This window comes from Rhinopithecus roxellana, chromosome 3, assembly GCF_007565055.1.
Source record: "Rhinopithecus roxellana isolate Shanxi Qingling chromosome 3, ASM756505v1, whole genome shotgun sequence".
Taxonomy (NCBI): Eukaryota; Metazoa; Chordata; class Mammalia; order Primates; family Cercopithecidae; genus Rhinopithecus; species Rhinopithecus roxellana.
The window spans coordinates 17,198,729-17,221,985 of record NC_044551.1 but is presented as its reverse complement, the minus strand read 5'-3'; the positions used below and the strand labels follow the sequence as shown (position 1 = coordinate 17,221,985).

Genomic DNA, 23,257 nt, shown 5'->3' with positions numbered 1-23,257 from the left:
GTAAGGCAGGACTGGTGGTAACAAAAATCTCTCAGCATTTGCTTGTCTGTGAAGGATTTTATTTCTCCTTCACTTATGAAGCTTAGTTTGGCTGGATATGAAATTCTGGGTTGAAAATTCTTTCCTTTAAGAATGTTGAATATTGGCCCCTACTCTCTTCTGGCTTGTATAGTTTCTGCTGAGAGATCCGCTGTTAGTTTGATGGGCTTCCCTTTGTGAGTAACCCGACCTTTCTCTCTGGCTGCCCTTAATATTTTTTCCTTCATTTCAACTTTGGTCAATTTGACAATTATGTGTCTTGGAGTTGCTCTTCTTGAGGAGTGTCTTTATGGCATTCTCTGTATTTCCTGAATTTGAATGTTGGCCTGCCTTGGTAGGTTGGGGAAGTTCTCCTGGGTAATATCCTGCAGAGTGTTTTCCAACTTGGTTCCATTCTCCCTCAGGCACACCAATCAGACATAGATTTGGCCTTTTCACATAGTCCCATATTTCTTGTCGGCTTCGTTCATTTCTTTTTAATCTTTTTTCTCTAAACTTCTCTTCTTGCTTCATTTCATTTGTTTGATCTTCAATCACTGAAACCCTTTCTTCCACTTGATCGAATCAGCTGTTGAAGCTTGTGCATGCATCATGTAGTTCTCGTGCCATGGTTTTCAGCTCCATCAGGTCATTTAAGGTCTTCTCTATGCTGTTTTTTCTAGTTAGCCATTCATCTAATCTTTTTTCAAGGTTTTTAGCAATGGGTTCGAACATCCTCCTTTAGCTCAGAGAAGTTTGTTATTACCGATCATCTGAAGCCTTCTTCTCTCAACTCGTCAAAGTCATTCTCCATCCAGCTTTGTTCCATTGATGGTGAGGAGCTGCATTCCTTTGGAGGAGCAGAAGTGCTCTGATTTTTAGAATTTTCAGCTTTTCTGCTCTGGTTTCTCCCCATCTTCATGGTTTTATCTACCTTTGGTTGTTGATGGTGGTGATGCACAAATGGGATTTTGGTGTGGATGTCCTTTCTGTTTGTTAGTTTTCCTTCTAACAGTTAGGACCCTCAGCTGCAGGTCTGTTGGAGTTTGCTCAAGGTCCACTCCAGACCCTGTTTGCCTGGGTATCACCAGCGGAGGTTTTAGAACAGCACGTATTGCAGAATGGTAAATGTTGCTGCCTGATTGTTCCTCTGGAAGCTTTGTCTCAGAGGGGCATCTGGCTGTATGAGGTGTCAGTCGGCCCCTACTGGGAGGTGTCTCCCAGTTAGGCTACTCAGGGATCAGGGACCCACTTGAGGAGGCAGTCTGTCCATTCTCAGATCTCCAACTCCATGCTGGGAGAACCACTACTCTCTTCAAAACTGTCAGACAGGGACGTTTAAGTCTGCAGAAGTTTCTGCTGCTTTTTGTTCAGTTAAGCCCTGCTCCCAGAGGTGGAGTCTACAGAGGCAGGCAGGCCTCCTTAAGCTGCAGTGGGCTCCACTCAGTTTGAGCTTCCCAGCCACTTTGTTTTCCTACTCAAGCCTCAGCAATGGTGGATGCCCCTCCCTCAGCCTCGCTGCTGCCTTGCAGTTCAATCTTAGACTGCTGTGCTAGCAGTGAGCAAGGCTCCATGGGTGTGGGACCCTCTGAGCCAGGCACGGGATATAATCTCCTGGTGTGCCATTAGCTAAGACCATTGGAAAAGTGCAGTATTAGGTTGGGAGTGTCCCAATTTTCCAGGTACCATCTGTCACAGCTTCCCTTGGTTAGGAAAGGGAATTTCCCAACTCCTTGCACTTCCCGGGTGAGGCAATGCCCTGCCCTGCTTCGGCTCACACTCTGTGGACTGCACCCACTCTCCGACAAGCCCCAGTAAGATGAACCTGGTACCTCAGTTGGAAATGCAAAAATTACCTGTCTTCTGTGTCACTCACACCGGGCGCTGTAGACTGGAGCTGTTCCTATTCGGCCATCTTGAATAATGCCCAAAAGCCCTTCATTGTTATGACTGAAATAGTCTAGGGCTATAGCAGCATATCTATGAGTTGGAGTAAAAAGCTTGGGTAAAAAGCATAGGTAGTATTTTCAATTTCTGTCTACCCTCCCAGACAGTGATAAAGGCTTCTATTTCTTTGTGACTCATTCAATGCCTAGCAGCACACAATGAATACTCAAATGCATGTTCATTCCATCTTAAATTGAAAGACATATTCAGCCATATGTCAATGGATTTGGTTGCTTTTATTCTGGCATTTTTCTTTGAGCTTGTAGAAGAGTTTAAAAAGCTTACTGATTTATTAACAAGAATTATTAACCCTATTATTAACCCTAGTTTCTGAACATACTGAAGAAACAATTTTTATATCTGATCTCAAGCTTTTGGCTTAAACCAAGATTTATCAAATGATGAACCCCATTTATTTTTACTGAGGTATCCTTTCATCAAAACTAAGAAACATAAACTAACCACATATGAATATAATCAGAAACTCATCCTCTGAGACATGAGAGAGTCATATTTTAGCAGGGCAATTTGGAAATATCTATTAAAAATATGTGACCAACAGCTACTATTAAATCTGTAACATTCTTAAAGTTATTACTAATTTGAAAAGCTAACATTTATTGAGTGATGATTCTATGCCAATAATTGTTCTAAGCATTTTACATGAACCTTCTTACTTAATCCTAACAAAAGCTTTATGAGGTAGGTATTTTACAGATAGTGAAACTGAGACAGAAAAATTAGGTGAATGGTATTTGACTCTTTAAAGTAAAAGTTACTACTATATTAATTACAGCAGAATTATTGACATATACATACATAATCATGTTGCATGTTTCATTAGGGATATAATGATCAAACTGGCAATAACAGGCAGTGGGTATGGTTTTGCAAGTAACTCATGGATCTTCAAGACCATAAGTGGGAACCACTGGTCAAAGATTTTTCTGTTTAACCTCTTGTGGTCTGAGTGGTGGAGCTCCAGGCATCTTGATAATCCAGCAACACAGTACTTAGAATTGTTAGAAACTCAGTGAAGGGCTACACCTCATTTAAGAACCAGGGTTCATGAGCTCCTACTTGACCTGCAGCCTCAACACTATTGCACTGCCTTGAGTCTCATTTTATCTCCATAAAATGAAGGAGTTTGACTTGGAGGTTTCAAAGACCCTTTCCAGCTCTTATTTCTCTGGCTCTATATGGAGTCAGTGAACATTCTCTTTAGCAGGTTTCCAGCATGTCAGGAAATGAAAAAGAGCATCCAGAAGCATGATCCAAACTTCTTTCCCGGTCCCAGAAAAGTAGGAACAGCTGAAATGTACTTGAAGCTATTGCTCACACAAAAGGAGCAGGTGTTTTGAGAAGGATAAGATTGTATAAGTCTAAAATACTTTTTGGAATGAAATTGATTACAAATACCTGCTACATACTTTGTCTTGTAGCCTATCACTAACCATTTGAAGAAACTTACTAGTACTGGAGGTTGTGTCTATGGTAATCTCCACCCTAAAAATCTTTAAAAATAGGATTTGTACTCATGAGCATGTGAATTTGTAGGTGTTGACTTGCCTTAAGGAAGGCAGAAAAATGCATATATTTTCAAAAATCACATTTGAATCTGTGACTCAGGATGACTTGTGAAGGTTTACCCTCGAAAAAGCATTTGATATGTGGTATATATTCTTTCATTTTAGGGCCTGGAGGCTCTCAAGGCATGGCCAGACACTCCATCTTGTACTTCATCCTGCTGAGTGCTCTGATCAACAAGGGCCAAGCCTGCTTCTGTGATCACTACCCATGGACTCAGTGGTCCAGTTGCTCAAAAACCTGCAGTTCTGGAACCCAGAGTAGACACAGGTGGGTGTGAGCTTTGTAGCTTTTCTTTGTGCCCTGGAAGGACTGGAGGATGAAGTCAGCAACATCAGAAGTGCCACACTGAGCAATGGGGGAAACACACACACACACACACACACACACACACACACATATATATATATATCTCAAAGTAAGAACTTACAAATTTGGATGAAATTTGAAGTTTTTCTCTTATGAGGTTGAAAGGAAGTCTACTTTTGTTCTCTCTACAAAAACGAAGGGTTTCAAAGAAATTTAATTAAGAATCCGTGCAACACTTTCAGTTGACTATTCAACTTGCTTAGAATCACTACCCAAGCTTTTTTTCAATCAGCATACAACTCTGCTTGCCTACAGTTAGTGAGTTAATTATAGAGAATTTTCTACTCATTAAATCGAATCTAACAGGACCTCAATTGAGCAGAACTGCTAGCTATTAGCTTGATTGTTGGCATATACAAAATGGCAACAAAACTGTTCTTTCTTGATAACATTTAATAATTCAGTCTTTTCACCAATTCAGACTTCTCATCCCCCACAGTTTCTTTAACTCTGTTAAACGTTTCCATACCATGGAGTTGCTCACATGTTAGGGGAGAAAAGCATACATTTAATGTGTTTTCACCATTACAGAATCTTTTAGGATCCTTATTTTAGAAAATTATGTTTACATATATAGTGTGAATCTCATTAAAATTACCAATTGACTTCCCCAATAAACCATCTACTACATATGTGAAAACAGATTTGTTACAATATTCCTCAGTAGCTCCCTGCTGCCTACAAAGAACAGCAAATATTCCTGGCCAGTCACACAAGCTCCTCCCTGGAGAGCTACCTGGACATGCTCTCTTCTACCTCAAATCTTTGCACGTCACTTCCTCCAAATTCCCTTCCCTCTGTTACCTGGAGATTTCATGTGAATTATTCAGGATGTTTCTCTCATGTCAATTTCTCTTTGAATCTTTAGCCCCACAGCACCCTGTATTGTCCTCCTCCAAGCAATTTGCAGGATCTTTCTCTCCTTTCGTTTTTCCTTGCCTTCTAGTCCATTCGAGGAGCTCCAGCATGGCTGGCTTCACAGTGTAACATGTGCAGTCACACAGGCCCCACACTTAGCAGGGCTTCGTACTTGGCTTAATGATCTGCCATTGCTGCCCTGAAGTTCTTAGTTTTGAGCAAGAGGTTTCCCATTTTCATTTTATACTGAGTCTCACAAAGTATGTCCTGAGTTCTATTAAGTGATGAGAACTGCATATATGCCAACCTGCCTAATTTTTCCATGAAAATTTTCTTTCTTTTCTATTTATTGTAGTTAATGCTCAATGATACTTTGATTATGGAGCAGGCTGTGTGGTGAATACACTCATTCTAAGCAACTTTTTCTTCACTGTTACAGGCAAATAGTAGTAGATAAGTACTACCAGGAAAACTTTTGTGAACAGATTTGCAGCAAGCAGGAAACTAGAGAATGTAACTGGCAAAGTTGCCCCATCAACTGCCTCCTGGGAGATTTTGGACCATGGTCAGACTGTGACCCTTGTGTTGAAAAACAGGTAGGCAATCATGGGCATTTCTAGGAAATACAAGTCACAATAGAGGGCTCTGATTCCCTGACACGCTTAACAGCACAGTAATGCTAAATTACTTCAATTTCTGAAAATCAACTGTCCCAGCTTCCATTGAGGGAAAATTCCATTTAGCACTTTTGTGGGGGGAAGAGGGGATTTATTTATTTATGTATTTTACTGTCATATGAACACAAAAAGGAAATTTTGCTCCCAGTATTGATATTGTACTTACACAGTTCTGAATTCTACTACCTGTGCCTTCTGAGAATTCTGCAAGCAAAAGTGTATACAGATTGAGTAATCCTTATCTGAAATGTTGGTATCAGAAGTGTTTTGGATTTTGGATGTTTTTTGGATTCTGAAATATTTGCATATACATAATGTAGTAGCTTGGGGATGGGATACAATCTAAACATGAAATTCATTTATGTTTCATATATACTTTATACATATAGCCTGAAGATAATTTTTAACAATATTTTTAATAATTTTGTTCATGAAACAAATTTATGATAAGTATTTACATATACAATACTCCACTGTGGCATCATGTTGGCACTCAAAAATTTTTAGATTTTGGAGCATTTTGGATTTTCGGTTTTCAGACTAGGTATGCTCAACTTGTACTAAAAACAAAACAAAACAAAACAAAAAAAAAACAACCAGGTTTCAGGCCAAGGTTTTAAACCAGACAGAAATGAGGGAAATGAATCAAAACCTTCACTCCTTGCCCTTCCTCTACATTCCCTCTCCTCACAGCAGTTCCTCAATTTGTTTATTGTTCCTGATTGGAATATTTACCCACCACACACTCATTCCTGTAAGGGCATTGGCCAATGTGAACCACAGTCAGGGTCGTGCTGAGCATTTACATAGCAGGGAAGGAAAAGAAACTCATCTGTGGAACACTTACTTTCTAACAGGAACTGTTCTAGCTCCCTTTCATGTGTCATCTTATTCAAGCTTCACATCATATTATGTTTCTCTACCCATTTTACAGATGAGAAAGTTATTGCTCATTTGGGGTTAAGCAATTTGCCCAAGAATACACCCATTAATTAATAAATTGAATTTTTCTGACTTCAGAGTCAGTACTTTTTAGTCCTATCATATTTCTATTCTCCCTTAACTCACCATTTTTTTACTCACCATTTAAAATCTTTTTAAAGTGTAGACCACATTAGCATTGGCTTTCACAGGGACTTTCTTATGCAAAAGAACCTCAAAATTATTTCACATTTATCCCTTGACATTATCTTTAAGATCTAGGAAAGGCTACTGTTACGGCCTGGAGGAATTTACTGTGCTCAAGAGACTCTCAGCAAACATTTATACATTTTATTTTGAAAATGTATAACCCATATGGTTTCAGAGTTATAAGAAGCCTTAGAAACCTTTTTGACCCGCTTCCTCATTTTACTGGTTGGGAAACAGGGGCCCACAGACGTGGTTACTTCCCTAAGGGAGCATAATAATGGAATTGGAAGAATCATTAGTAAAATTTAAGAAAGGTTACCATAGGAAAAATCACTATTGTGATTGAGAAGCCCAGTTTTCTTAGATACATTTTGACCTTGACCCTGTCTCAGAGTTTTATCTTTCTCTTCTTTCCTTTCAGTCTAAAGTTAGATCTGTCTTGCGTCCCAGTCAGTTTGGGGGACAGCCATGCACTGAGCCTCTGGTAGCCTTTCAGCCATGCATTCCATCTAAGCTCTGCAAAATTGAAGAGGCTGACTGCAAGAATAAATTTCGCTGTGACAGTGGTAATGTATTTTTGTGAAATGTTCAGTCCCCACTAAAAACAACTTGACTAAATCAAAGTTACTCCAATTGACTAACAGTAGAATCCATCACAGAGAAATCCCACCACGTTTTAAGCAGAGTGGAATGGAGTGTTATGCCGCCAATTCCCAAGATATTCCACTGTAAAATTATGGCTTTTCAGTTATACCATTTTGACCACTTACCTGATATGCACAAATCTATAATCAGGATAATTTTAAAAGAAATCACATATTTTAAAAAATTTTTAATATAATTTATTGTGACAAGAATATTAAAATATCATGGTGGAAGATGACTAGAGATGATGTACAAAACTTTCTTGACTGGCTCTAAAATTAATTCCAAACAAGTAAGTCAAAAGCACATACACAAATGAGCATAGCTGTGTTTCGATACAATTTTCTTTACAAAAGCAGGTGGCCATAGTTCAGGTTAGTTTTAGCCCACAGGCCATAGTTCATTGACCTCCTATCTAAACAGTCAACTTAAAGTTACAATAAAATTAAATTTTAGATGAATGAAATGTCTATCATTTCTGTGTGCTCTGAGATATCCTGAAAAGTGAAGTATTTATAACTAGATAGCAAATTTCCAATTCCATAGAAAATTGACCCAAGACCTTGGAACCCATGTTTTCCCCTTGCCTCTTACTCCCTGCCTCCTGCCCTCAGCTTTTCCAGCTTTTTCTGAATGTCAGACAGGAATGCTGGGGTCAGGGTTTTCCTCTATCCACTTCCATCCCAAACCTGGATATGAGAGTGAGATTTGGGTGGGGAGATATACTTTGTGCTTATATAAATAAGGTCATGTCACAAATTGACAAAGGAGGGAATCAGAGCAAAATCCCAATGACAATGGCTGAGGGTAATACAGACCTGATCATTATATCCAGAGTATCAAAATCAAGATCTAGAACTGAAATATAGCTATTTGAAGCTTGAAAGATGGTTTTTACCACATATAAGCAAAAAATACTCTTTAATTCAGTAGATGATAAATATATGAAAAATTACAAAAGAGCTGCATTCAGGCCAAAAATACTCAAAGTTTCAGAAGCCTTGAGATGCATCAATGGGTCACCAATTTATAATGAACAATTTTAGAAAGGTTAGCAATGTAAGCACAGCTGATCACCAGTTCATCAACAGTTACATCCATAACCACTGATTTTCAAATAACTGTATTATGAAGATGTGTCTGTAATGATTGGTAAGCAACTGCTACTCCATACTCCCTGAGTAACCCATGCCCTGCTTCCCAGAGCCCAAAGTCCCTAGATATTTTCATGATCCAGGAACTGATTGGTAAATCCCTGGCACAGATATAGTTGGCATACATTCTGACTGAGTGATGCCATAGGCTTTTGGTTGTCAAATATTCCATTGAAGATGGTATACTATTTTGCTCTCCTTTTGCTTTTGCATCTACTAATGCCACTGTCAATGGGAATAAGAGGTTTATGAATGATTGTTTTTCTGACTCAAGATGATACTTGGCCCTCAATTAACAAAGAACTATCTCTCCTGAAAAGATTGACCATCTTACCTTTCCTCCATTATGACTGATGTTCAGAGTCTCCCAAGAGTCCCCAAGACTAAATGGATCATTTAGATATATACATGGATTTTTAAGAATTACCCATTAGGTTAATTCCCATGCAATATACCAACTCTTCTTTCAGAACCTTAATTTTAATCATAAAAGGCTAGAGAATTTGCAGCTGGTTTTAAAAAATAATACAGTATTACAGCGACACAAATCACTTCCAATGGATAGGAAAAACGTGCAATTTTTAAATGATTGCATGGTTCCAAGTGCAAATGTATATATGCATGTGCTGGCTAAGCATGCTGACTTCTGCAAATCCTGCAATATTCAAACTATCCTTTAATTTCTCATTCCTTCTTTGGTATAGAATATATATATGGCTTACAATATCTCTCCCCTTATGCTTTCTATTCCATAGAGTTTTTATGGCCTGAAACCATTCTCAACCATGACACATCAGGCCTATTCCTAAACATCACTCAAGAGGTATCCTCTTCCCTTCATCTCTGCCCTTGCTAATGGACTCTCTAAGATATCACTATAAGTACTAAATGAATAGAATTTCTTTATTCTCACAAATCTGGTACTCTGCTCACAAAACTAAGCTAATGAGAACTATATTATACATGTGTATCCCTCCTTCTGTCTAATAAAATGTGATTTTAGTGTAACCATATCAAAAATAAACCTTTGCTTAAATTTTAAGTGCTAGGTTCAAAACTTTTTTTTGTCTTTTTTTTTTTATTATTATACTTTAAGTTCTAGGGTACATGTGCACAACGTGCGGGTTTGTTACATATATATACATGTGCCATGTTGGTGTGCTGCAACACTTTTTAAAAAATGTAATATGTATAGATTCGTATTTTAATAAATAGCCTCTCTATTTCAAACTAAAATGCCCATTCTCTTCTGCCCTGAAAACAACATAAAACAATAAAAAAGCTAGAAATGCACTGTTTAAAAATAGAGCATCTTTCAGGTTAAGTCATGGGATGAACAGACATTCAATTCAATGTGTATTTTCAGTCCTGTGTGATTATGGTGCTCGTAGCTATAATTCTTTATAATAATAATCCTGACATAATGCAAGATGGAAGATGTAATTATTTTAATTACACTCTACCTTCTAAGTGAAGATTATTAACCAAAAAAGTTGAAACCAAGTACTTTCTTGGGAACCCGCTATTAATTAAAAAAGAACTAATTCAACAGAATGCCCAATTTTCCCAAGCATTTTAGTCAAAATAGTCATGCACAATTGTAGTGAGATGCTAATCACATCTTAAAATAATCAACCAGATAATCTCAAGTAAAACCTTTAATCATTGTCAGTTGGACCTGTACATACGGGTACAGATGCCAACATCATTGACGACAGGCAAGAAGGTAAAAGGCAGGAGAGGAGATATCTGTCACTGCACATAAGTATTTCAATTTCTATAATATATAGTTATACACTGATTCCAAGGATCCTTATGAAATTCAGTAAGTCAAAAATGGAAGGTAATTATTTGGGTACATGGAATTTGTACCATTTTCTAAATTTGCTCACTCAACTTGCTACTGTAGTATTTAGACACTTAACTTGTCCAAAAAATAGATATAGCAAATTATGTGCAGTAAAACAATTATGTACAGTAATTATATATAGTAGAATACATAGTAGATATATTTAATAAATCTGTACTAATTATACATAGTGAAATATATGACTCTAAGTGTGCAATTTTGCTTTGACAAATTATACAATCATATAAACAACCCTATGTCAAGATACAGAAAATGCAGATTTCTATATCAAGATATAGAAAATTCCCATAAGCCTAAAAAGTTCCCTCCTTCTGCTTTCTAGTTAGTTCCCCCTCCTTCTTCGTGGACATTATATAAAGGAATCACATGACATGACTCATGTGTCTGGCTTTTTTCACCCAACATAAAATTTGAGAGATCCAACCATGTTATTGTGTGTGACTGTGCGTCTGTGTGTGTATCTGTAAAATTACAGGTTTTTAAGTCAAAACAGTGACCTTGAGTGTCCCATCCTGGATCAGAACAAAATTCTGAACCTCCTGTTAATTTTCTCCTATGGAACATGATCTCTACAGCATCTCACTGTAATGGCAATGATATTCTAAGATTACTTCTCTTTTTAAAGACAATCAGCCCATAGCAACTAAATAATTCTGTGGTGACCCTTTTAATCTTACAAGTGGAAATTTATCAGTTTATCACTCCATTTTTATGTGCTCCTAAAACTCTATCAAAAATAGTGAAGACTTGCCTTCAACTTTACCTTGAAACTTAAAGCATTTGTGTTTCAGATTAATAAATATTTTCTAAAATGATAATTTGTTGCAATGATGATGTTTGCTTTTCTTGACTAGGCCGCTGCATTGCCAGAAAGTTAGAATGCAATGGAGAAAATGACTGTGGAGACAATTCAGATGAAAGGGACTGTGGAAGGACAAAGGCAGTATGTGCACGGAAGTATAATCCCATCCCTAGTGTACAGTTGATAGGCAATGGGTATGTAATGTCTTTTTATCATCTTGGGGAGAACAGGTATCAGAACAAATGAGTCAGAAGGAGCAATAAGATACCTCATTGTCCATCTTCCTCATTAACTTCTTACTACTCCTACCAGCCCTGTCTCTGATACTTAAGAGGCCATGATCCTCACTCCTGAGAAGTAAAAGTTAGCATTTTCACATATAGTTTGTGCCAGGCAATGCTATGGGCCTTTCATAAACATGACTTGTTTTATTTCTCATATATCTCTCAGAAAGCTTTGGAATGGATTAGAGCAGACTGGTAGAAAGCCCAAGCCAGGAGGTACCAGGGTGGGGTCCTGGAGCTAGGCCTTGAATGGGTGAGTAATCACTCAGAAATGTCAGGAGCAAATGCAGAAAGAAGGTGTGATAAAAGTATGCCTATGGGTGGCTTGAAAGCCAAAACACTAGAGAAACAAAACCAGTCTTCCAGCGTGAGAAGCAAACCCAGAGTCTAATAATGAATGATAAAGCCAAAAGGAAAGAAGTTAAGCAAACATAGAAAAAAAGAGAGGGCTAAGCAACAAGGGTGTGAAAACATAAGAGGGTAGGAGGTGAAGTGAATATAGCTAGGTATTCTCTCCCATAGGCTGTATGATGTGTGGGTAGGTCAGTAGAGCCTAATGGCAGAGGCCAGACCTATATTACTATCCAGTCTCAGCTTACAAACTGAGAAATGAGTCTCAGAAAGCTTAAATAACCTGACCAAGTCTACCAACTAGCAAACGGTGGAATCAAGTTTCAAAACCAGACTTCAAAACCCAGGCTTTTCTCACCATTTCATGCTGACTCAGGACTACATCCACCTTACAAATGAGACATTTTGGAAGAAACCTCAGGAGATCACACAGCTCTTTCTCCTATTGTTCCTACTACAGGAATACCCAATTATGACCACAGTGGGGGTTTTACGAGGGGTTGTAAATTCATTAGACTGAACCAGTGTCTTGAAAGATGTTAGGAAATAGAAGAGAAGGCTATCAAAACAGAAAAACTGAGCCTTAATTTGAAACATAAGAAAAATCAGTAAAGATAATCTATCCTCTTCCCTTTATGTAATAAAGAAACCCCTCTTAAATGTTTGGCCAGAAGGCAGAAGTTTGCTATCAATTTCTATTGCTTCATGCTGGACTTTTAAAAATTAGAATCTTCACTTAATGTTGCCAGAGTTGCATAATATGAAACCTCGAGGCACAAAAACAAGCAGCCACAATTGCAAATACAACCTCATTTGATTTAGAATAAAACCCAGAAAATATTGAACCAAACCCAAGGACACCAGTAAAATAGAAAAACCACTAGCCTGAAAGTAAGAGGAGCTGGGTTCTAAATAATTCAGCTGGTTCTAATGTAGAACTAGAACCAGTTCTACATTATCTCACTACACCACAGCTGAGTTATTTAACAACTCTGGGCCTCGGTTTCCTCATCTATATGTTGGATGACTATAAACTGATGTGAGGTTCTGTCCTAAGAATTTCTAATTAGTGCTGATTTTGATGAAAGTGCTTCAACAACATGTTCTTATCCATGTGCAGAAATGGTTTACTTCTCTTGGTTTGCCTACAATAAAACGTCAGCCAAAAACTCCCACTGATAATCACATCTTCTGATGTTCTGACTGATGAAGGGTGACATTACAAAATCACCCTTTTGTTCAGTTGATCTAAACTCTAGAGTTACAGATGGGGAGGACCACATGCTATGTGTACTTTGGCTGAAGGACCATGTGGCCCTCTGCCAACCAGAGCTGTTGTCCTAGTGATTCTCAGAAATGAGCAAAGCCTGCTGGCTCAGGACAACCAGTCCTCTCCTTGCCTCCCCAGGGACTGAGAGTTTTGAGAATTGCTTACTGTAATCTTGTTCTAATCTGCTGGCCTTAGAATCTCTGCCTCTCCTCTATATCCTGTTCCCCAACATATTTCTAACCACAAAAAAAAATAGCTCCCTGAGTGGCTGTCCTTCTTGTTAAATGATACTTCTCCATGAAAAATTTTAACAAGAGATATAAAAATTTCTACATTGCCAACATCAGTCACTAAGTCCTAAATATGAAGCAAGAATCAGGCAATAATAGCATGCTATTTGTTTTCACTCAGGCTTAGTGTGTGTATTGATACACACACAGTTGAAAGGACACATTCATCTATGTGGCAAAATACTGAGACCTGTGAGTAGGGATCACACACATATATATGTGAAAATTCATGCATACACACAAATATATATTTTTGATTTATATATTTCTAGTTATATTCAAAAAGTTACAAAGTATGACACATAAATCAGTTTAGATCAAAGCACTTTAGAAACAACACTGTATGTGAAACACTAAATTATTTTAAATCAATATCAACAACTTGAGAGGGGGAAGGAAAGAATATAACGGAAAATTTCTTCATAGCTTACTTAGCTCCTAAAAGATTTCTCAGGCATGGTCTGCTGGAAATACCTCCATAAAATCCTATCTTCAGGTTCTCCACAAATAGCTGGTCACCTTCGTAGATTCCTCGTGACCTGAAAGCCATTTTTCTCACGCTCTTTTTCGCTTGTGACAAACATAAGTACATAGTGTAAAGCAGCATAAAGTCAATAGTTTTTTAGTCCTCACTGTTATGCTTTCAGCTATTTGAATATAATATGCATCTTAGACAACCCACAGAATTCACTCATTTTAAAAAAACAGCCTTATTGGCCGGGCGCGGTGGCTCAAGCCTGTAATCCCAGCACTTTGGGAGGCCGAGACGGGCGGATCACGAGGTCAGGAGATCGAGACCATCCTGGCTAACACTGTGAAACCCCGTCTCTACTAAAAAATACAAAAAACTAGCCGGGCGAGGTGGCGGGCGCCTGTAGTCCCAGCTACTCGGGAGGCTGAGGCAGGAGAATGATGTAAATCCGGGAGGCGGAGCTTGCAGTGAGCTGAGATCCGGCCACTGCACTCCAGCCCCGGCGACAGAGTGAGACTCGGTCTCAAAAAAAGAAAAAAAAGAAAAAAAAAACAGCCTTATTGAGATGTAATTTGCATGCCATACAATTCACCCATTGAAAGTGTCTAATTCAATCATCTTTAGCATATTCACAGACTTATATAACCATCACCATGATATAATTTTAGAATGTTTTCAACATACCCAAAATAAAACGTTTGTACATATTAGATATCAAGCTTCATTTCTTTCCCCCTTCTACCTGACTCCTAACCCTAGGAAACCACTAATTCACTTTCTGTTCATGTAGATTTGTGTATTCTAGACATTTCATAAAAATGGGATTATACAAAATGCAGCCTGTGTCTGCCTTTTTGCACTTAGCATAATGTTTTTAAGATTCATCCATATACTCACAATTGGTACTACAGAAATACAAAGGATCATTGAAGACTATTATAAACAGCAATATGCCAACAAATTTGAAAATCTAAAAGAAATACATAAATTCCTGGATACAAAAAAAAACTTACTAAGATTGAATCAAAAAGAAATAGAAAACAGACCAATTGTGAATAATGAGATTAAATCAATAATAAAAATTCTCCCAACAAAGAAAAGCCCAGGACTGGATGGTTTCACTGCTGAATTCTACCAAATTTTGTAAGAACTAATACCAATTATTATGAAGATATCCCCAAAAATCGAAAGGGAACTTTTCCAAACTCATTCTACAACACTAGTATAACCCTGATACCAAAACCAGATAAAGATGCAACAACAACAACAACAAATCTACTACAGGTCAACATCCCTGATGCAAAAATCTTCAATAAAATAGTAGCAAACAGAACCCCACAGTACATCTCAGATATCCACTATGATTAAATAGCATTTAATCCAGAGATGCAAGGATGGTTCAAAATATTCAAATCAATAATGTCATCACATCAACAGAGAGAAAAAAACATCTGATCACCTCAATCGTTGCGGGAAAAGTATTTGATGAAATTCAACATATTTTCATAATAAAAACTCTCAAAAATTAGAAATAGAAAAAAATTTAACACAATAAAGGCCACGAATGGCAGGCCCACAGCTAGCATCATACTGGATAGAGAAAAGTTGGAAACTTTTCCTCCAAGGACTGGAATAAGACAAGGATACCTGCTCTTACCACTGTTATTCAGCATAGTCCTGCAAGTCTGAGCTGGAGCAATTAGGCAAGGAAAAGAAACAAATGGATCCAAATTGGAAAGGAATAAGTCAAATTGTCCCTGTTTGTAGATGACATCATCTTATATAGAGAGAATCCTAAAGATTCCACCAAAAAAGAAAAAAGCCCTAGAAATGATAAATGAATTCAGTAAAGTTGCAGGATACAAAATCAATATACAAAAATCTGTAGCATTTCTATATATTACCACGAGCTAGAGGGAAAAGAAATCAAGAAAGCAATCTATAATAGCTATAAAAAAAAATACCTAGGAATAGATTTAACCAAGGAGGTGAAAGATCTCTGCAAAACACTGATGAAGGAACTTGAAGAGGACACAAAAGAAATGGGAAGGCATCCTGTTTTTATAGACTGGAATATTAATACGTTAAAGTGACTCAACTGTCCAAAGAATGAGTTTGGAAATTACAAGTTCAAGGTAATCCCTATTAAAACACCAGTGGCATGTTTTACAGAAAAGAAACAAAGCTCTAAAATTCATATGGAACCACAAAAAACCCTTAATAGCCAAAGCAATCTTGAGCAAAAAGAACAGGCCAGGAGTGTTGGCTCATGCCTGTAATCCCAGCACTTTGGGAGGCCGAGGTGGGTGGATCACAAGTTCAGGAGTTCAAGACCAGTCTGGCCAACATGGTGAAACCCCATCTCTACTAAAAATACAAAAATTACCCAGGCATGGTGGCGGGTGCCTGTAGTCCCAGCTACTTGGGAGGCTGAGGCAAGAGAATCGCTTGAACCCAGGAGGTGGAGGTTGCAGTGAGCAGAGATCATGCCACTCCACTCCAGCCTGGGCAACACACAGAGACCTTGTTTAAAAAAAAAAAAAAAGCCAAAGGATCACACTGTCACATTTCAAAATGTACTTGTAACATGTGTTACATGTTACAAAGCTATGGTAACCCAAGCGGCGTACTATGGGCATAAAAACAGACACATAGACCAATGGAATCGAATACAGAACCCAGAAACAAAGTCATGTATTTGCAACCAACTGATTTTTGACAAAGGTGCCAAGACCATGCACTGGGGAAACAAGAATCTCTTTAATTAATGGTGCTGGAAAAACTAGATGTCCATATGCAGAAGAATGAAACTAGATCCCCACCACTCACGCTGTACAAAAATCAACTCCAAATAGATTAAAGATTTACATGTAAAATTCCAGAGCTATTGAACTATTAGAGAAAAATATAAGGGAAAACCCTTAGAACGTTGATGTGAGAAAACATTTTATGAAAAAGACCTCAAAAGCAGAAGCAACAAAGCAAAAATAGACAAATCGGATTATATCAAACTAAAAAGCTTTTTGTACAGCAGAGGAAACAATAACAGAGTGAAAAGACAGCATACAGAGTGGAAAAAAGTATTTGCCAACTATTCATCTGACAAGGAGTTAATATCCAGGATATATAAGGAACTCAACTCAACAGCAAAAATAAATAATCCAATTTAATGGATTAAGTTCACCAGTGAACTTAATAAGACATTTACCAAAAGGAGACATAAAAATGTCCAACAAATATATTTTAAAATGTTCAACATCACTAATCATCGGGGAAATAAAAATCAAAACTACAATGAGGTATCATTTCACCACAGTTGAAATGACTGGTATCAAAAAGACAAAAAATAACAAATGCTGGAAAGGATGTGGAGAAAAGGAAACTCATACACTGTTGGTGAGATTGTAAACTAATGTAGCTTTTATGGAGACTAGTATGGAGATTCCTCAAAAAACTAGAAACAGCACTGTCATATGATCCAGCAATCCCACTACTGGGCATACATCCAAAGCAAAGGAAATCGGTATACTGAACAGGTATCTGCACTTCCGCGTTTATTTGCAGCACTGTTCACAGTAACCAAGATATGGAATCAGTCTAAGTGTCCATCAACAGATGAATGGATAAAGAAAACATGGTACATATACAAAATGGAATACTATTCAACCATAAAATAGAATGAAACCTTGTCGCTGGAGAAACATGGATGAGCCTGGAAGATATTAAGTGAAATAAGCCAGAAACAAAAACGTAAATACTACATGTTCTCACTCACACGTAGAAACTTAAAAAGTTCATCTCATAGAAGTAGAGTAGAATAAGGGTTGCAAGAGACTGGAAAGAGTAGGGGAAGGGGAGGATGGGAAGACGCTGGTTACAAGCTATAAAATTACAGCTAGATAAGAGGAATAAATTCTAGTGTTCTATAGCATTGTGGGTGACTATAGTTAATAATTTAGTACATATTTTCAAATACCTGGAAGAGAGAATTTTGAATGTTCCCAAAACAAACAAATTATATATTTGAGGTGATGAATTACCCTGCTTTTATTACTATACATTGTATGTATCTAAACATCACTACCTACCCCATAAATATGTACAATTATGTGACAATTTTTAAAAACATAATTTTAAAAATCACCCATATAAAGCATATGTTAATACTTCATTCCACTGTATGAGAGAATAACAACCCATTGTATCATTCTATCACATTGTGTTGATTCATTCATCAGCTAATGAACATTTGATTTGTTCCTACTTTGACTAGTACAAGTAACACTGCTATGAACATTCATGCGCAAGTTTTTGCGTTGATATATATTTTCAATTCTCTCGCATATACACTTAGGAATGGAATTGCAGGGTCTTATGGTAATCATATGTTTAATTTTTTAAGAACTCCCAACTATTTTCCAAAATGGCTGCACCATTTTTCATTTCCCCCAGTTACATGATTGAAAATCAACTTGTCCACACCTTCATCAAAACTGTTTCTGTTCATCTTTTGGTTAAAGCTATTCTAATGGCTATGAAATGGTATCTTATTGCAGTTTTGATTTGTATTTCCTAATGAGTAATAACATTAAGTGTTTTTTCATATGCTTATTAGTCATTTTCATATTTTTTAAAGAAATACATATTTAGATACTCAAATTAGTTGCTCATTGTTTAATTGAGTAATTTGTTTTTTATTATTTAGTTCCAAGCATTTTTTGTATATTCTGGGTGTAAGTTCCTCATTAGATATGTGATTTGGAAATATTTTCTCCCCTTATATGAGTTGTATTTTCGCTTTTTTGTTGGTGTCCTTTAAAGTGCTAAAGTTTTTAATTCTGGTGAAGTTCAACATATTTATTTCTTCGTTTGTTGAATGTGCTTTTAATGTCATATCTAAGAAGGATTTGCCTTACCGGAGATCACAGATACTTGGTCCTATATTGTCTTCTAAAAGTTCTACAGTTTTAGCTCTTAAATTTAGGTTCTATTATGTATTTTGATTAATTTTTTTTTCGCATTATGTGAGAAAGGGGCCCAATTTCACTCATTTGCAATATAACTATTAGGTCATTACAGCAGCATTTATTTAGGACTATTTTCCCTCATTGAACTGTCTTGGCACCCTTGTTGAAAATCAATTGACCATAAATGTATGGGTTTATTTCTAGATGCAATTCTGTTCCATTGGTCTATATGTCCATCTATCCTCACGCCAGTACTACCACACTGTCTTGATTACCCTAATATTGAAGTAAATTGTGTATCAGGAAGGTAATTCCTTGAACTTTGTCCTTCTTTCTCCAGATTGTCTAGGCTGTTCTGGATCTTTTGAATTTTAGAATTGGGTTGTGAATGTTTACCAAAAAAAAAAGGCAGCTGAGAGTTTGATAATGATTGTCTTGAAACTATAGATCAATTTGGGAAGTACAGCTATCTTAACAATAGAAATTCTGCCAATCCATTAATATCGAATGTCTTTCTATTCATTGACATTTCACTTAATATCTTTCAACATTGTTTATACTTTTCAGTATACGAGTCTTAGACTTCTTTTGTTAAATAAATACCTGAGAATTTTATTCTTTGAGAAGCTATTAGAAATGGAATTGTTTCTTTAATTGTATTTTTGGATTGTTCATTGCTATTTGTATGGAAATACATTTGATTTTTGTTTGTTGATTTTGTTTCTGCAAGCAGTTACTTTTTTAAAATATACTTTCCCTGATGGAAAAATTCGGAGAGTTAGTATGTGTTGTTTCCTCTCATAGGGCAGACCAGGCCTGTGCTAATCACTATTAATTTCCACAACTACTATAAAAAAGCAATTAGCTCCATTTTCAAATGAAGAAACCATTTCAGAAACTTAAAAGCTGTGTGTGTGTGTGTGTGTGTGTGTGTATTTTTACATTAGCACAATTTTACTGGTAGAGAATTTACAAGTATTTATATTAGCTTTACTTTCTTTTCAGTATTCTAACATCACTTTACAACTTTTCAAATGATCCTTGCTCCTCTTTGATATAAACTATTGTGTCCATTGGTTAGAAGTACCTGAGTAAATGATCAAATTTTCTACTTTAAATCCAAATGTCAAATAGCAGATCACAAAAGCCTCACATAGTGAACTGCTTCTTGATTCCCTCACAAATGGATGAATCTATTTGTCTTCTTTTCGGATCTTTGTGATAGTTACAAAACTTAATATTTCAGCTTCTGGTAAAAGTGGTGCCTTTCAGGTACACTTTGTCTTGTGAGTTAATGCTATAGAAGTACAAGGGAAACAGACATGTATGTGGTAGATGACGTTCTTGAGGATGTTTAGAGTTCCCCTGAGCCCCTGTAACTATCAGAAAGGATGGTTGTACTGAAGGGTCATGAGAAAGGAAGGTCATTGGTGCTATTCCTTCTGCTACATGGAATTTTCCAGTAATATTCTGGAGAACTATACTATGTGTTCTATGAAAGACAAGGTTATTTGGTCAAATGTATTTGGAGACTGAAAATTTATATTTTTAAGTCTGTGACATCACCTGTAGAAAACAATTTTTATAATCTATGTAATATAGCATTACCAACCTGTTTGACAAAAAAACTACTTTTTTCACAGAATACATATTGATATCTCTTAGAATTTGGAAAAGTATTAGCATCTTGGAGAAGTTTTTTAATCTATAACAAAATAATCTCTTAAATACTTGATTTATGCTAAGCTAATTAATCTCTATGTGCTTCAATGTCCTCATTTGTAAAACAGGTATAATAATTATATCTACATCACATGGTTATAATAAATATAAGTTACTTAGTAAAGCACTTAACTAAGTTAATATTTTAAAGCACTTACTATTGCTTGGCTTATAGTAAATAGTATGTAAGCATTTGTTAAACAAAAAATATTTTAAACATTATAGTCAGTTATTAGCAAAACTATAATATTAGTACAATTCCATTAAAATATTGCTGTTACTATTTTATTATGAGCGCTCTATTAGAATTCCACTCAGAAAGAAGTGGACCCGGAATGGCATTTATTATATAATAACTTATTTCATAATCTGCTTCCAAACTTTGCACTGGCATTGTAAGTCATAAAAAAGTATAAATCCAGCTGTTATTGTATGTTGAAAGCCAAGAACAATTAAGTAAGTTGAATAGGAGAACCTAATAGAGCCAGAAAAGCTGAGTTTGGGCTTTCCAGCTCCCTTGCATGCCTCACCATGGACTAGGGGAAAAAAAGCGAGGGTGTGTGGAGTTCCTGCAAGTCATTTGTCTTCAGTCAAAAATGTTTAGAAGAGGAATTCCTTTCATGTAGCTAAGATAAATTTTAAAGATTGCTCTACATCTATTGAATTCCTGAAAATTACTTTGTTTCTAGGTTTCATTTTCTGGCAGGAGAGCCCAGAGGAGAAGTCCTTGATAACTCTTTCACTGGAGGAATATGTAAAACCGTCAAAAGCAGTAGGACAAGTAATCCATACCGTGTTCCGGCCAATCTGGAAAATGTTGGCTTTGAGGTATGACAGTCTAGCATGGTGGCAACTCCAACACTGTCAGTGATTATAAGCTAAATTTCTCACGCAAAATTAGTGATGAATGAAGGGACAGAATGAAAAGATAGTGAACAATTTTAATCACCTGTTATGTGTTTGTATTTTATCCATGCACACCCGGTGAGGCCAGTGTTATCATGAATTTACAGATGAAAAATCTAAGGTAACTAATTTTCCAGAAGTCAAACAGCTAGCAAGAAGTGAATTTGAGGTTCAAGACCAGGTTTTCCTGCTTTGAGTCCATGCTTTCTCCAGTGAGTATTCAGCTCTAAAATAGCTCCACACAGATAAACAGTTTGATTTCTTCAGATTTTCTCCTAACCTAGTTAGTTCTCTTAGATAACCACAAAATATAGACTTTTTTTTTAAAGTGCCAGGTTCATAAGAAAAATCATGATGAATCAGTCTAATGAGACAGTTCTGCTTACTTTTCTTCCTATTTTATTAGTTGGTTTGGTTTATTTGTTTCTTTTAGTAAATTATAATGAGCAGCATACTACCTACTCTCAGAATGTAACCCAGGCTTTACACATAAGTGCTCCATACTCGTTGCACTAAAGTGAGTAATCTGCTTCTTTTAAATTGTGATAAGAACAGAAAATACACAGTTTTAATGGTGACATTCATGCATAGAAATTTGACAAGCTAGAGAGAATTTCAAAAGGTGTAATTATTTCTGAGAACCACTTTATGGGTAATATAAGTTCAGCAAAAAGTCATTTAATCCTTCCTTTAAAAAGACCTTTATATACATATAAATACAGGCATTTCCCAATTCGATTCACTCAATTTAAAACCATCTAATATATACTAATAGGTGGGGAATGTCTTTGGGAACTAACTGTCAAATTTGAATACCTCTGGGAAGACTGATAATACTGCTCTTGAGATGCATTGTATTGAACAGGCTTTGTAGACAGAGCTAAAACCTAAACATTTATATGTAATATTGTTCTGATGAAAGTTGCTTTCTAGTTCCAAAACAACCAATCCACAAGTTTACTTTTAAAATACAATCATTTCACACAAGCATATTGCCTACATTTTCAGCAAGCGTCTGTTTCATGTAGTTTTACAAGTAACAAATTAAAGGAAGTATATGAGATTGGAGCAAATTGAGGCTTAGATAACACTTCATATTTCTCTGATACTTCAGAGTCTTCAAAGTACTTTCGTATATTGCTTTATTTGATCCCCATAACAACCTCCCCAGAAAGGTAGCAAATTGTTTACATCCACATTACTAACAGAAAATTTAGGCTCGGCCGGGTGTGGTGGCTCACGCTTGTAATCCCAGCTCTTTGGGAGGCCAAGGTGGGGCAGATCACTTGAAGTCAGGAGTTCAAGACCACTCTGGGCAACATGGTGAAACCCCATCTCTACTAAAAATACAAAACTTAGCCGGGCGTGGTGGTGCATACCTGTAGTCCCAGCTATTCGGGAGGCTGAGGCATGAGAATTGCTTGAACCTGGGAGGTGGAGGCTGCAGTGAGCTGAGATCGTGCCAACGCACTGCACCCTGGGCGAAAGAATGAGATTCTGTCTCAAAAAAAAAAAAAAAAGAAGAAGAAAAAAAGAAAATTTAGGCTTATTGAAGTTAACTTTCTCAGAGTTATACAGCAAATAAATGGCACAGAAAAATAAGAACTCCTGCCTTCTGGCTCTTATAGTCGAGGGCGGCCTATGTTAGATGAGACATAGTATATCAAGAAAGACATTAAAACTCCTCGCAGTAGGTTAAAAGTCTGAGCACCTTCATAAACTATCAGTTAAAATGTATCCCCCATGAAGGTAGACAAGGATGTGCTGGAGCCAGCTCTTTGAGTTCACGAGTCAACTGTTAAATTTTCAGGAATTTTGGAATCCAATTATGAAACATAGACTTTTTTTTTCTTTTTCAACTTTCATTTTAGATTCAGGGAATACATGTGCAAGTTTGTCACCTGGGTTTATGGTGTGATGCTGAGGTTGAGGGTACA

General features: G+C 36.7%; 1 protein-coding gene across 1 annotated transcript in view; it reads left to right on the top strand.

Moving 5' to 3' along the window:
• Nucleotides 1-23,257, top strand: part of C6 (complement C6) — a 71,898-nt gene that overhangs the window by 6,324 nt on the left and 42,317 nt on the right. Inside the window, exons 2-6 of the mRNA XM_010381745.2 lie at nt 3,660-3,822; nt 5,219-5,375; nt 7,009-7,153; nt 11,111-11,252; nt 21,104-21,242. Coding sequence (XP_010380047.2) covers nt 3,680-3,822; nt 5,219-5,375; nt 7,009-7,153; nt 11,111-11,252; nt 21,104-21,242 — 726 coding nt within the window. The 5' untranslated portion in view covers nt 3,660-3,679. The remainder of the gene's footprint in view (nt 1-3,659; nt 3,823-5,218; nt 5,376-7,008; nt 7,154-11,110; nt 11,253-21,103; nt 21,243-23,257) is intronic.